General features: G+C 32.0%; 2 protein-coding genes across 5 annotated transcripts in view; one reads left to right on the top strand and one right to left on the bottom strand.

Moving 5' to 3' along the window:
* Positions 1–16990, bottom strand: part of ss (aryl hydrocarbon receptor spineless) — a 92618-nt gene that overhangs the window by 69024 nt on the left and 6604 nt on the right. The gene's annotated exons all lie outside the window — the stretch shown is intronic.
* Positions 5632–6794, top strand: LOC145724507 (uncharacterized). The gene is made up of 2 exons (XM_081972828.1): positions 5632–6103; positions 6168–6794. The coding sequence occupies exons 1-2, from the start codon at positions 6053–6055 to the stop codon at positions 6561–6563; spliced, it is 447 nt and encodes a 148-aa protein (XP_081828954.1). The 5' UTR covers positions 5632–6052; the 3' UTR covers positions 6564–6794.

The raw sequence follows: 16990 nt of genomic DNA, 5'->3' as shown, positions 1-16990 counted from the left end.
TCATCAGCGGCTACCGTCCGGTAGTGCTATCTCTAGACACGGGCCTTCTTTACGCGTTGACAACTCTGTGTGGGAAGAAGAAGCCGAAGACATTCGGCCTTTGCATAACAAGTAGCCCATCAGTGATTTATCGGCCCAAATGCGGATTCCGAACCAAAAGTGGATTCAACGCCTCACGTCGCAACTCGAATAAATTAATGGTCTTCCACTCATTGGTACTTGCTAATCTTCGGGTTCCCTTTAAACCATTATTTATTCTGCACGTCTCCGTCATGGTCGTACTACTGCAGCATCCAACTTGTAATTTCACCGACCGGTAACAGCCCCAAAAATTTGGCCAACCAATTTAAAATCATAAACTGCACGTCTAGATAAGTTCAACTGGTATAATTACGTTCGAAAGGATTTATGTAAAAATATTCAAAATAGGACTTTTAACCCCAAAATTTACCCTTCGACAAAATCTAACTTCTATGGACGAGGTCTAATTTGACGGTTATACGTATTCGACGTGGACCAACTCCGAAATTATGTTAAATTCTTCAAGAATGCCTGTTTATGTTGAGGCAACCGACAATTCAGTGAAAATAGCAATGTGTCGTAATGATACAGTAGCGAAAGCTGGAATAATGGACGAGATGCTCCTTCGTATTTGTAGCAATTTATAAGCAAATGTTTTGTAGAGTCGAACCATTGGAATTTTAGTTGATTTATTCTCATTTCAGTAGCTAATATTTCAACCCAGTGTCTGAACAATCTATTTATTATAAAAAATGTTGTATCATTGTACTATTAGACTACAAATTGGTATATTTACCGTTATGCAAAAGTTAGTGAATAATTTTTTTTTTGAACAAATCTGTCATTAAGCAAGTCTACTATCCATGAGAAACAACTTTGTAATTACAGTACACGTCTTCCATTTTTAGTTGTATGTGTTACATATTGACTGTAACCTAAGTCATTTTGACTAGAATTAAAAGAAACTGGACTTTAGTTGTGGAACGATTTAGGATAATTATAAAAGTGTAATTTCTTCTAAATTTCAAAAATCAGACTAAGGAGCTTTTGATAGTAAGACGGTAATATTTAGTATTAAATTTTGTGTTAGCTGTACACTTCACATTATATCTTATTCTTCATTTCGTCTTCCTTAATGAAGGTTGGTAATCACTTCCTCAAACGCTTCTCAAAACAACTGATCAACATTGAAGCTAGTCCATTCTCTTCTGTCATTAGTTTGCTGCCGTGTCCAATTCTTCTTCGTACTTCATCATTTGTGACTCTATCAGTCAAGGAATTTTAAGTGTGCGACTGTAGAGCCACATTTCAAATGCCTCCAGTCTTTTTATGATATGCGCTTTTAACGTCCAAGTTTCTACCCCATATAACAGCTGGGACCTGGGACCATACATAACATTCTAAAAACCTTAGTCAATGACCAATCTCCATTTCTCATTTGTAAACATTGACCTAAATTTAACAAATTCTTTCCATCTTGATCCAATTTTAAATTTATGGTAGCTCCTATATATTTGTATTTGTCATCCTTCTCCAACTAGGATTAGGGTATTAGAGATCACTATGTATTTAGTTTTACTTATGATCACTATTGTTAAGTACTCTTTTTTTATGCTTTCCTTAAAAACGTTATCTAAAAGGATTTGCAGGTCTATACTCTCTGCCATTATTGCTGAATCGTCTGCAAATCTTATGTTATATATGATGGTTCACATCTTCTACTTCCCCTTACTTGAATTTCTATCGGGTTTGTTTCATTATCATCTACCTGTATAACAAATTTTTTGTTGTAGTATTGAGTTTTGATTAGACTAATATCTTTGGAATCTAAGTTTATGCTTTTTAGGATTAGCGCACACATATTACTGGATCAAAAGTAAATAATCTATAACGTGTTCTCTGGGTAAATAATGTTTTTACCTCAGAAAAATTTCAATATTGCCGTCATACCTTTGTTTCTGTACGTCTCCTATCTTACTAATATTCTTTGAACTGTTCTTATATAATTATTCTTATCTTCTTAGTAAAATATGTAGTGTGTATCCAGGACAATATAGAAGTTATTAAAATCGTGTCAAAACAATCAGTACTGACTGATAAATGCTTTAAAATATTTGCTCAAAATGACCCTGAAAAGTCCACACCAAGAATTAATGTCTAAGTTCTTAAAGTGTATGAAACTTAGACAATAATTATTCTTGGTGTGGACTTTTCAGGGCCATTTTGAGCAAATATTTTAGTCAGTACTGATTGTTTTGACATGATTTTAATAACTTCTATATTGTCCTGGATACACACTACCGGGGTAACACAAACTGTCTCCAAATATCCGCTTTGTTTAGTGCCTTTGAAAAATGCATAAAAATTAACACTACTCCTGTCATTGCTAAATTAGCACAGCACAGAAAATTTAAAATTATTTATAGGAAATCAACGACCAAAAGAGAGATTCACTGCTCTAGACAAAAATGGGACAAAACAACATAAGTGGCATGTATCACAGTTTGCTTTAGGGTTGTGTGACGATTAATCTACTTGTTCAGAACCTTAACATATTTTTTAAAATTAATTATGTAGTGTTGTGTTTATCTAGCTTCATCAAATAAATAATAATTTGTAATTAACCAGTACTTTACTGACAATTGTCAAAATAACTGTAATAAATCTCAAAAACATGAAAACATGTGTTAAACTGTAATTCTAGGCAAATTTTGACAGTTGACATTAGGGACGGATATCACGATGTTCTTGTAGGATAACTTATCTAGCCAGTAATATGATCACTGTCAAAATAATTTTATAAATCTCAGAAACACGTTTTGTATCGAATACTGCAAAAAAAAAATTTGCAAACCATGATTTTTGCACCACAGTTTGACAGTCAGGGGCAAAAGGACACTTGGATTGAGAAAATACCTATTTTAGGCAGATTTTTGAAATCCTCATTAAATTTCCTATCCAATAACCTAAAAAAAAACACTACAAAATTTAGTACAGTCAGTGAGAAAAGTGGTGTCAAAGTTTGAACTACCAGAAACATAGTTTGAAAGGACAGTCAGGGACAAAATCACCTGTGAAACGTACTTGGAGTGAGAAAATAACTGTTTTAAACACATTTTTAAATATTCATTAAATTTCCTATCCAATAACCTAAAAAACCATTACAAAATTTAGTACAGTCAAGGAGAAAAGCAGTGTCAAAATTTGAACTGACTGAAACACAGTTTGAAAGGACAGTCAAGAACAAAATTGCCTTGGAGTGAGAAAATAACTGTTTTAAGCACATTTTTGAAATCCTCAATAAATTTTGTATCCAATATCCTAGAAAAACACTACAAAATTTGGTAGTCAGAGAGAAAAGTGCTGTCAAAGTTTGAACTGCCAGAAACACAGTTTCAGTGTCAAAATCGCCTGTAAAACCCACTTGGAGTGAGAAAATTACTCTTTTAAGCACCTTTTTGAAATCCTTATTAAATTTCCTATCCAATAACCGAAAAAAAACACTACAAAATTTGGTACAGTCAGAGAGAAGTGGAGTCAAAGTTTAAATTGGCAGAAACACAGTTTGACTGGACAGTCATTGACAAAATCGCCTGTGAAACGTACTTGGAGTGAGAAAATAACTGTTTTAAATACATTTTTAAATATTCATTGAATTTCCTATCTAATAACCTAAAAAAAGCATTACAAAATTTGAACTGACTGAAACACAGTTTGAAACGATAGGCAAGGAGAAAATAGCTTGTAAAACCTACTTGGAGTGAGAAAATTTACTGTTTTAAGCACATTTTTGAAATCCTCATTAAATTTTGTATCCAATAACTTAAAAAAACTTTACAAAATTTTGTGCGGTCAGGGAAAAAAGCGGTGTTAAAACTGCCAGAAACACAAAATTTTTAATTTACCAGTAATTTACTGGTAAAATCTTCCTGGTAAAGTAAAATATTTACTTTTCCGGCAATTTACCCATCACTAAACAAATATTTCAAAGGTTATATAATTTTGGAGATTTATCAAATTGGTTTGTTACAGTAAAGTTAATTTCTGTTTAATTAAAAGTTTGAGTAACCAGACAATAATTTATAAAACCTATACAGGTGCTCAGGAAATACACTCAATAAATTTCAATTCAATTTCAATAAGGATTTATAAAGGTAACCCAAAAACAAAATATGCAAAAGAAGTTATATTTTCCGCCAATTAAAATAAGAAATGCAATTAGCGCAATTTTTATTAATTGACGGTAGGGCATATTAAAATCAAGCAGATGGATGTCACGTGCCGAACAGCTGAAGCTTTTATATGCACGCTCATAACCTTCCAAAATAATACGTACACCAGTTTTTATGACAGTGTCATATTAAAACCCGTCATTTGCTGCATTTATTTAAAACCGGATAAAAAATACGACATGTCCGGTTATCGCTAAAATTGATCCCACAAAAAACTTGGGCCGCATTGATCGACGTGATAATTTTGGTATAAATTTTACTTCACCGATATCTTTTCTAAATAATAATTACACGATATAACATAACAAGGTGTTCCTGTCCAAGGTCTTGTTAATTATGATAATGAATACATCTGCTTTTTTATAACAGTCGCTTATTGAAAGTTAGCGGAAATTTGTTGCTCCGTTATAATGTGCAATTTTATCCACTTGAAAGCTGCATTAAAAGATTTTTGTTACGAAAAGAGTGGCAAAAATTGCTTTTATTATACAGATGGGAACGTCATCGTAGAGAATGTTTTTGGTACATTAAGCCGTAAAATACATTAGGAGAAACTACACTTTTTCTAAATCAATTTAAAAATTTCATTCTAAGCTTTGTATAAGATTCCCGTTCTTTTCTCTGATGACACTTTAATAACTATCACAGTCACAAGTACTAATGACAAGAGTGGTGTGTCGATGGTAAACTACATTTAAAAGTAATTTCAAGTATTCAACTTGTTATTAAAGTGTTTCCTAACTGGGTTAAAAGCAACACTTCTTTTAGGTTGTGTTTTGCTTTTCTCACTAGAATAAAAATAGCAGAAGTAGTTGTTTGACCTAAAAATATACACAATTATATAATAACAAAAGAATATCCTACATTATACAGATTAGGACAATCTGTAAGTAAGTGTAAGTGTAAGTGGTCACAATAATAATTTTCGACTAAGATGATGAAATGTGTTCATGAGTTGAAACAAACACCGTATTTTTTAATTTACTTACCTATTTCAGTACTACCCATGTTTATTCATAGTTTTTTTTATTAATAAGCATTAATATACTAATTTCTGATCAGAACGTTTTTAAAAGTTGTAATGTTACAAAATGCTCCTCTGTAAAATTACAATAGTACGATTTTGTGTAACGAATGAATGTCTGCAATTTGAATGAGTTACACATTTAGACATTTACGAAACGTGTTTTATACATGATTTTTTCTAATTTTGGATGGTAAATAGTTAAAAGTGGTACAAACTAAGTAAATTATAGTTTCACATCCAACATCTATGCCTATCTCCCAATCCCCCACCAGTTGTTTCAAATGAAATATTCTTGGTGACTTGTGCGTGTATTGTTAATATATCAAAATTTTGCCACGTCAAATATTGTTTATGCTGTAAACATTGCGAGAAATTTTGCGACAAACATTTAATGGTGCGATAATTTAACTGAAAAATGAACAACTTAGATTAAGAATTACCGAGTGATATCGAAGAGACTGCAAGAAAAGCTGTGTCGACTGTCATTCCCGAAAGATCTAAGTCGCTGTACGATACAGCTTACAAAAAATTTAAAATATAGCTTAAATCAAAAAAGGTAAAACACATAAATGAGAAAGTTATGCTTGCTTACTTCGAGGAAAAAAGGTATCTTAAATCTTCAACATTATGGGCACTTTATTCAATGTTGAGAGCGGAGCTGTCTCTGAAGAAAGGCATAGACATTAAAGGTTATTGCAGTTTGATTGCGTATTGAAAAACATGCAGCGATGGGTATAAGGCGAAGAAATCTAATGTGTTTACTAGAGAAAACATGTCGGAGTTTTTAAACGAAGCAGATGATTCCAAGTGGCTGTTAGCTAAGGTAGGCCTAAACTACTACACAAAATTTCGATATAATCACTTAGATTATTATTTTCATATTTCAGGTGGTCCTTATTGTAGGTGTAGCAGGCGCCTGTCGAAAGGTGGAATTAACGTTTCTTCGAAATGAAGATGTAATAGATGAACACTCGCATTTTCGAGTTAACATTCCAATCACAAAAACAAAAACATCACGTGAATTTGTCATAACGGAAGGAGGTATTGAGGAAATCAGTTTGGAAGATATACTAAAAAAATACATTAATACGCGACCAAAAAATTTGAAGCACAACAGATTTTTTATTAACTACCTACATGGTAAATGCAGTATACAACTAGTAGGTATTAATAGTATTAGACAGTTACCAAAGAAAATTGCTGAATATACTCGATTGAAAACAAAAAAAGCATTTCTGCTAGCATTCTTGGTGAAACAAGCAGTGCCAAATCACTTGCTGTAACAACAAATTCAAGCAACAGCAAGACAAATTCTGGCATCAACTTGTCGAACTGTACAAATTTTGTAATTAATATTTACAATAATTGACTTTTTAAATTGTTAGGTTCCTTTTGATATAAATTGTACTTATTTTTGAATATCACAGTTTAAATGAGTAAACAAGAAGTTAGAAAAGCTAATAAATTGTTTATTCGTTTATTAACTAGTTCAGAAATGGCCATTTCATCACTAGTTACAAAAAGTGTTACTTTTCCTAACTAGTTACAAAAAGTAGAACGTTACGTCACTGTTGTCAGTTTTGAAAAGTGCCACTTAAAATGTCAAAATTAGAAAAAATAGTTTTTCTTGTTAGAAACTAGTACATGTTAAAACTTCTAAAAATCCGTACACAATTATTCAATTTTTGATTCCTGCTACAATTCTTGCAACATTTTACAGAACAAACTGTATACTTTATCATATTGCTGCTAAACTTCGAACAATCTCAAAATAAAAACATGTTTCACACACTTATTTTAATAACCACCAAAATATAAATGTGACTTTGTTTTAAATCATAAACCAATTGTGCATTTCCTTTAAAAAAACATGTAATTTGGTCTTATTTGTTTTACATACGTAAATCGTATAATTTAAGTTATTTAGGTGATGGGTTTGGCAAGCCATCTCATAAACAAAGGAGCTGAATGCAACTAATTAATGTAAAACGGCAATTAAAACGAGAATGAGCAAATTTTTATGGCAATAATCTTGCAAAAATGTAAATAGAGCTATAATTATTGTCATATCTCAGGTCGAAACTGGTGTGTAATCTTAAATAAGCTGGAATTTTTACCTTTTAATTGTAAATGAATTAACCATGTGCATTGAAAACAACGTAAGTCAACTTGATGGAGTTTAAAAAAGTTTATTATCTCTGCAATAATGATATTGAAAAATTAAACACCAGCAGAACAATTTTTTTTTTATTGATGATAAAAAACTGCAAAAGAATGATAATGCAACGTCAAGTTTCTTAATATTTAAAAAGTGAGCTAAGTGTCATGTTTGTATAGTAAAATATGTAACAAATTATTGTTGTATTGAATAAAAAATTTAAACAATTTAATTCAATTTCTTCATTGAAAATCACACGTGTTGATGTAATCAATATGAAGAAAAGGGATTTAGGTAAACTGTTACTGAGGATTTTTTATTTATTTCAACTTAACATATTGTACTTTGTATAGACAATTTGGCCTAATTTATTAGTTAATTACCAAGGGATATTCTCACTAATATCGCTGGGTAATTAATTGAGACAGAACGAGTGAAAAACAAGCTTATACGAATTGATAAGTTATCTCTTAATTGAAAAACTCTCCGATTGTACAACCTTATTCTTTTGGGGTGGACACCGGCGGACAAAGACCTCTAAAAAATCAATAGACGGCCAGAATACATTAACACGTCGTTGGAAGAACAATATGAGACTGTTTTAGTAAAAGTTGTAAAAGTAGGATGATAAATATAGTGCTTTTCGCTTTTGAAACTGATATGAGAATAATAATCTAACTAGACTACATATACAGGGTATTTCAAATGTTTCGAAACAGTCTACCTTTTTCCACAAGGTTAAAGTTACAAAGATGGAATTTTGAAATATCACGTAAGGTTAAAAAATCTATCTTTTGATGGTCATTTCGAATTTTTAGGACCTGGGTCTTTGGACCAGCGACATCCACCACCATTTTTTTAATGGATCGGTTATGATTTTAATCAATTTTTACGTTCTACCAAAATTCCTATAATCAGACAGTTTAACAAAGTTTTATCCAGGTAGTTTTGATAAATCTGAATTTAAATTGTGAAGAAAAAACCTCAGGTTTCATCGTTGACTAAAAAACCTGTTAATATCTAATTATAATAGGTTGACATTTCGTGTCAAACATTTTTAATGTGTCAAGTTACATTACAAGTTGAATAGAAAATGGTTCAATTACATAAAAGAGAACGAGTAAAATTACTCGTGATGGTCAGATACGATGACGTTCACATCTCCAAAAACGAGAAATATTCAATAATACATTTCCTGATCGAAAACTCATATCTCCATCTACCGTATACATTTCTCATTTCTAATTCACCTTCTAATTTGACGTTATCAGATATTCTAGTCAACAATGAAACTTCTTCTTTGCTCAAAGTTTAAACTCAGATTTCTCGAAACTGCCTGAATAAAACTTAGCAAAACTTTATTTGTTGATCCAAGAAATTTTGAAAGAACAAAAAAGTTGATTAAAATCATTACTGATCCATTAGAAAAAATGGTGGTGGATGTCGCTGGTCCGAAGACCTAGGCCCTAAAAATTCGAAATGACCATCAAGAGATAGATTTTTTAACCTCATATGGTATTCCAAAATTCCATCGTTGTAGCTTTCACCTTGTGGAAAAAGGTAGACCGTTTCGAAACATTTGGAATACTCTGTATGTGTTATTGCTTTCAACCTGATATACATATAAATCAGAAACCTTCTGTAATTTTGTAGAGGCAGGAGTGTAGATTACTTAACTGAGATATATCAGCAGAATATGTCGAAGTATTGCCTTGAGGCCCCAGTAGATTATAATTCATAAGGTTAGTGTTTTGATTAATACCTGGTCATTTTTCAACTAGACCGCACATATACTGTAGAATAAAGGTATTCACATCTGAGGACTGGACCTTTAAAGACAAACTTTAGTGACCAAAATTCAACCATCAAATTTGGCCTAATGAGGCTAGAAATAGTAACAATACGAGATGAAAGTTCTGTTTAAAGTCTATAAAAAGCCATCTTGCTCATTAGCATATCTATTTTATAGACCTAAAGTATTCCATAATTCTTTGAATTTATGGACTTCGAAAAGTGTCTCAATAACAATTAGACATGTTTCCTTTCAGGCGGTACTGATGTATCGCGAGACGTGATCGGCATATAATCAAAGCTTGGACTTTCGATTAAATTAAGTCAGTGGCGTAGTTTACCTTAAAAGGCATTGTATACTCGTGTTGGCAGTTTAATCAACCTTCCCACAAAAATATTAATGACAATATATTATACAGTCTGTCCGTAAAGCATAATAAATTCGATTTAAATTCAGGAAATTATTTTTCAGAAAAATGCTCGGACACGTGTGTTATTATTTTGTCGATATGTCGATATTCAGCTGTTTTCGAGAAAATTCAACGGTTGAAAATAGTGTTCAATAATAATACAAAACAGTAACTAAAAAAATCATTTAAAAAAATTAAAATTATTTTTTCTTTTATTATTAAATTAAATTCCTACTTTTTCCAAAAACTTTCCATAACTTGCTTATTTGACAGTTGACGACCAAAAGGGATTGAAGTGAAAAGATAACTCAGGTCGTAAGCTTTCCAAAAATATGCATATTTTTTTAGCAAGTTAAGACTTTTTTTAAGTTAACCGGTTGCACCATTTGGCCGCTAGAGGGTGTCAAAGTCAAGCTTCACAAACCTTCAAAGTGCTTTAACCACTTTTGCTTTAACCTAAAATAATTCAGTTATTTGAACAGTTACGACAAAAGGTCACTGAAAATAAAATATAGTCCAGACCAAAAACTTTTCAACGGTGTATTCAAAAAAGGTAATTGGTGTGATAGTTTGACCGCTAGAGGGCGTCAAGTTCAAGCTTTTTGACAATTTTGAATTTCAAAAACAAAAAATTTCCAAGCATTACGTTGTGGTAGATCTAGTAAGTCAAGTGACCGTGTTTTCCTAATTTTCTATAGTCAAATTAGCCTTTAACCACTCAAAAAATGTTTGTGGTGCATCCTGTCACTAAACCGTAAATAACACACGTGTACTTCTAGCACTTTGTATATACTTTTATATGTTGATGGACAGTCAATGAAATGAGCATACAATACGTATAAAAATCGATTGGTTAGCCGTTTGCCCGCTAGAAGGCGTCAACGTTTACCAATTTTTTTGGGGTATCTTTTTGTTTAATCCTTAAAAACTCGTTTACCTGCACTACTTTTAGTAGAGTTTTATACGTCAATGAATAGCCAATGAAATGAGCTTTCTAAAAATATCCCTATTTGGGTTTGTAAGGTTAGACGGTTTGGCCACTAGAGAGCGTCAAAATTGACTCATTTTTTCATGACTTTTTTTATTGCATTTTTTCGTTTAATCGTCAAGAACTAGCTTATTTGCTACATATAAAAGCTTATACAAAATGTCAATGGATAGCTAATGAAATGAACTTTTTACTAACGTATAAAGTTGATTGATTAGTTGTACGGTTTCGCCGCTAGAGAGTCAAAGTTTTTGAAAGTAAAATTACAAAATTCTTAAGTTTTCCTTGTTTTCCAACGGTTTACATTAAAATTACCAAACTTTATTTATTTTAATTATGTTTATATTTCAATGGTAGATCTATAGAAAAAATATTGTATGATATTTTATTTTATAATATAATTTAGACCTTTTCAATTTTATTAATAATACTAATTTAATGCCCAGTAATGCCTGCTTATTCTTAGTAATGTTGCAAAAAAAGTTCAGTGATTGTAAATTCAATGGGAAGGTGTTCTTAGTATAATAGCTGCCATTTCGGCATCTTATATTTGTAGGAACTGACCTATAATTGTCCTTCATTTGTGCACTTATTGCGCCAAGCACACCATCTAGTTGCAATCAACCATTGGATTCCACAACCATAAGAACACGTATCGGCATCACTAAAAGACGTAAATACTAGTTTCCGCCTAGAGGTAGAAATATAGATCGTGAAGTGACGGTAACCATCTTTGTAATTTGCATCGTGTCTGCTACAACTAACGACCAGCCATTTGCTAGTTGTAAATTGGACGAGGAAAATTTCCTTAGCATCCAGGAGTTAGTTTTAAAAAAGAAACTAAAAGAAACAAATGCGTAAATAAACGGAGTAAATCCGAGGCAAACTAGTCCCATTCATCAGACGACGGCTATCGAAAGATATGCTACCGTAGCTTCTAAAAAAGAGATACAACACAAAGATAGGCCGACAGATGAGTGTACTCGATTCCGTTTAAAATGCCATTAAACGAAACACCGGTATTTTTGGACTGTCGTTATCTCACTTCAATGTGTCGGCAGGTCGTAAATCGAACCCACTCTTTCAGTGATAAGAGACTGAATTAAATAAAAAGTGAGACTTGTCTGTACGCTGGTTAATTGGTAAAGGAGATTGGAGTTAAAGTTATTGGTCAGTAGCTTCGAATAAACAAACGACAAGAAGAAAGGATCATTAGCGGCCGTGGAATGAAAATAATCGGCGCCGGTTTTCTGTAAATTACGGCGTATTGATGTCTTTTGTTACAATTTTGTCCTTGCATGTATGTGAAAAGATACAATTTGGGTTTTCTCAGCTTTTATTATTCACATCAATCGAATGCCATACTAAAGGCCGCAACGATAATCGAACTATGATAATTAAGTTACTCTTACATGTTAGGTCTGACTGTGAAAATAATTTTTTACAAACAAAACTAATTCTTTGTATATTTGCAAAGAAGTCAGTAAATGTCATATTCAAACAATAAAAACCTACATTTTTTTATTTTTTATTGGAAATCGTTTGTCAGATGGTTACATGATTATTTCAGAACACATGACACTTATATGAATATTTTGACATAATCGTCTGGATCATTAGTTTTCAATTGATCTTTTCACCATTCATATCCTACGGATAACACTGAAACTTCCATACCTGGATATGTAGATTTGAGAAGCATTCTTTCTTGTTGTATTAGTTTTATGAACGATACTTGACAGTACATGTCACATGTCAACTCTAAACTAGAGGTTTAATTGGATTAGTCTCCAAATAAAGACATTTACAATTACCAGATGCCTCTGAAACATTGTTTTAGTCATTTACTCTTGCCAGAAGCCTCTAAGAATTGTTTTGCAGTTGTCAGAAACTTAGATAAGCAGTTAACAATTCTCAGAAGCTTCTGAAAGATTTTTCCGCCATTCAGAATTTGGAAGAAGCCCTAAGAGTCATTTTGGGATTGTCAGAAGCATATAGAAATCATTTACAATTTCCGGATATTTCTAAAATGTTTCTTTTGGTCTTTCAGAATTTTTAGAAGCTTCTAAGAATCAATTTGGAACTGTCAGAAGCGTAGAGAAGTCATATACAGTTGTCAGAAGACTCTAAAATGTTTATTGATTATTTCTAATTGCCAGAACACTCGAAAATATTTGTTTGGTCTTTCAGAATTGTCAAAAGGCTCTAAGAATCATGTTGAAACTGTCAGAAGCTTAGAGAAGTCATATACAGTTGTCAGAAGAAAATATTTTTTCGGTTATTTAGAATTGCAAGATTCCAAAATATTTTTCTGGTATTTCAGAATCGTCAGAGAAAAGTCAAAGAATCATGTTGGATCTGTCAAAGACTATCTAAGTCATATACAGTTGCCAGAAGACTCTAAAACGTTTTTTTGGTTATTTCGAATTGCCAGAAGACTCTAAAATATTTTCTGGTTGTTCAGAAATGTCAGAGAAAAGTCAAAAAATCATGTTGAAACTGTCAGAAGCTTAGAGAAGTCATATACAGTTGCCAGAAGATTCTAAAATATTTTTTTGGTCTTTCAGAATTGTCAGAAACCTCTACGAATCATTTTGGAACTATGTGACGCTTAGAGAAGTCATGTACAATTAGCAAAAAAGTATAATTTTTTTTTGGTCTCTCAGAATTGTCGGAAGCCTCTAAGAATAATTTTAAAACTGTCAAAACCTTAGAGAAGTACCTCATATGCAATTGCCAGAAGACCCTAAAATGTTTTTTTTTTTGGTCTTTCAGAATTGTCAGAAGCCTCTAAGACTCATTTTGAAACTGTCAGAAGCTTAGAGAAGTCATGTACAATTACCAGAAAACTCTAAAATCTTTAATGGTCATTTTGAATTGCCGGGCGCCTCTAAGAATGATGTTGAAACTGTTAAAAGCTTTGAGAAGTCTTATACAGTTGCCAGAAGACTCTAAAATGTTTTTTTGGTCTTTCAGAATTGTTAGAAGTCTAAAAAATGTGCAGAAAATGATGACCTTCCTCTTGGAGACATAAACGACCAGTTTAAACAGATAATGTTGACCAAGCTCTTCTTATAATTAACATAAATAGTGCAGCAATGCTTGTATACTTGCCCATTCTGAAGCAAATCATTATTAGTTGTCACTGAGATCAGAATAAAAATCAATATTTGGTCCCGTAAAAATCGAGTTCTTATGTGCGACATCATAAGAAAGAAGAGAGTAACATAATTGTGGGAAGACAAGAGCTAAAAAAGTGCTTTTGGTATCTTTTCAAATAAATAAAAACAAAACATACAATTTCCAGTTTTATTCCGGCTATCTTCGGAATTATTCGACATTTTTTTTTTGATACGGCGCACATTGGGCTGTTGGGCATTTCTGAGTGGTCATAATGACTTTTGCTATAATAGTTATTTATGCAACAAGTGCAAAAAAGTTCATCTTTTTGCACGCAAGTAAAAGTTGTTATACGAGACCGAAGGTCAAGTTTAACAACACACAAACTTTGACAAAAGCACAGCAAATATAAAATAGTGCAAAAAAGAAGAACTTTTTGCACTAAAAATCATTCAAAAAAGTGTACTTTTTTGCACGATTTTATAAAAAGAGATATTGTAGACTTGTGAGACAAACATTTTCTAATTATATAAAAATTTGTTGATTTCTGATTAAGTTTATTTTATAAACATTAAACTGCAACAATGGATCTTGATTTTTTGGTCTTTCAAAAAATAAGTAGACATGAATGTTGTCATTTTTTAAAAAAACTCGTTTCCAGGAAGATACAGCCCTCCAAATTTCAGCTTTAAAAATCGTGTTTTTTTTGTCATAATTCTGAGACCGTTGAAGCAATTTAGATCAACTTTAGTCAAGTACTTATAAAATTGATACTCATTACTTGACGAAAGTAACTTTCGTCTAAGTTGTCCGGGTCGATACAAGAGAAAAATCAATCAAATCTCGTAAAAAGAATTATGAATCAAAATTTTACAGGAAATACATCTGGCTTTAAATTGAACAAGAAAATTAAAAACTGTAATTTTTGGAAAATATCCAGTCAGTGTAGAAAATAGAGTGGAAAAATAAACACCATCCTCCAAACTAAATTTTGGAGGACTGTAATTTTCTTAGGAAGCATTTTATATCAGCATCTTATTTTTTGATGGACTATTGGATAGTGGATTATTGACATTTAAAACCTGTATAAAAATATAAATTTTCGGCCGGCAAGCGAGTTTCGAAACAACTGTTTGCAGTGATGTCGTTTGACTCATTAGTGTTTGAGACATTTTGGTGCAAGCAGCTGTTTTGAAATAGTCCTTTACCTAGGCACTCTTTACAAATTAATATTTAATGAGGCAAAAATGTAACAGGGCTACATTGTGTCCAAGTAATATTTTTATTGCACATATAAAGATCTATCAAACATTGCAAAACTGATTTTATGGGTTTGCAATTTTTTAGTTTTACAGGGTGTCCAGTAAGCACATGATCAAAAGTACTGTGGCATTTTTTAGATTGAAAGATGACGATTTGACGTAAATATCATTAACAAAAACTGTCTGGTTTCGTTCAAAAACGGTCAAAGAAGTTCGAGAACAAGTTCAAAATGTTTCTAAAGTAGTCAAAAACTTTTCAAAATAGTCTGAAAGCTTCCGTATGCTTCTACATCAGTTTAAAAGCTTCCAACGATTAATTATACAGCCGTCCAAGTTTAAAAATGTATCTAAAGCAGTCCAGAACTTTTAATATGCTCTTTACACTGTCCAAAAACATTCCAAATTCTTCTGAAATAGTGTAAAAATATTTCAGAAGCTTCTAAAACACAAACACATTGCTCCTGAAACAGCATAGAAAGTTTCAAAATATTTTGGAATAGTCTAAATAGATTCCAAATGCTCTTCAACTAGTCAAAATGTTTGAAAACTGTCTAAGGGCTTCCGTATTCTAAAGCAGTTTAAAAGCTTCCAATAATTTCTAGAACCGACTATAAGACTTCCTCTTGCCTTTAAAGCAGTCCAGTACCTGTCCAAATGATCCTAAAATAGTAAAAAAAATCGAAAGCTTCCAGAACGCTATACAAATTCCAACAGCTTTCAAATGAGTGCCTAGAAGCTTCTGGTCTTCAACTAGTCTGTGTAAAAGCCTCCGTATGATTCTAGAGCATCAGTTAAAAAACTTCCAACAATTTCTAGAACTGTCTAAGATTTTCAAATGCATCTAAAGCAGTCCAGAATCTTCAATATGCTCTTTAAACTGTCCTAAAACCCTCCAGCTACTTAATTGCAGAAGAATGAAGAGGTTGGTACCAGAAAAATTCATGGACTTTAACACATGGTGCACGTCAAGAAAAGCCAGCATCACCTTTCAAAACACAGTTAACGATATGCTCTAAATACACAAAATAACTAAGATAAAAAGGAGATCTTACTTTATGATATTGAAGAGAAAAAATTGTAAAAAAAATAAGTGAAAAAATATTTTGATAAAGTCGATTGCTACCACAAAAAGTATTTAAAAAATGGGTGTTTAGTACTCACGATGACTTTAAAAGAAGATTCAGGAATCTCTACAGAAGATACAAAATGTCTCCCAAATTCTTCTGCTACTTCTTGTACAATTTAAAAGATCGCAGTTTGAAGATTGTACAAATAGTTTTAAAAATCCTTAATGATGACGTTTTCTAATTTACAAATCATGTAATGGAAGAACAATATACAATTTAAATTTGTCTCAATTTTTGTTATTCTATTATTAAAACTACTTGTCGCTATTTTCTCCCGCTTTCCAGACGCATGTCTTTTTTATTGAAATATTTACTTTCAGCAATGTAAAAAGCAACACACAATTTATAAAGAAAACTGTGTGTATGTTCACGTCCCAACTTAATGATTAATTAATATAAATATTCCCCCTGAAAACCTAAAAAGCCTCTTATCAGATCTCGCCGCTCCTAGAGCCGAGGACATTACCTTTTTTTTAGGAGGGTGGCTTGATGTATAACAGCCATTTCAGAAAATAAAATATTTTTATGACAGCGTTTTTATGGAAATACGTAATGTCATGCGAGACGGTAAATGAACCACTTTTTTTGGGTAGTTTATGTGTTATCAACTAGCTTAACACCTGGCGATTTACCACGAGATAATCTTAACTAATTACCTAATTTGCTGGACAAAGTTTCGAACACAAATGGGGTATGGAGTGGAATTTTTAATTAAACATTTTTCAGCAAGCAGTAAAATGATCCAAACTTTAAGAAATTATAGTAGATTACACATTTATATGGTGTAAAAATCAGTGCCATAACAGAATTAGTGTATCGCACCTTGTAATATCGCGATATAACATCAAATTGTT

The sequence above is a fragment of the Ips typographus genome, linkage group LG2 (assembly GCF_016097725.1).
Source record: "Ips typographus isolate SLU linkage group LG2, UJ_Ityp_2.0, whole genome shotgun sequence".
In the NCBI taxonomy this organism is placed as follows: domain Eukaryota; kingdom Metazoa; phylum Arthropoda; class Insecta; order Coleoptera; family Curculionidae; genus Ips; species Ips typographus.
Note: the sequence above shows the minus strand (reverse complement) of the source record. Positions and strands in the feature narration are given on the sequence as shown.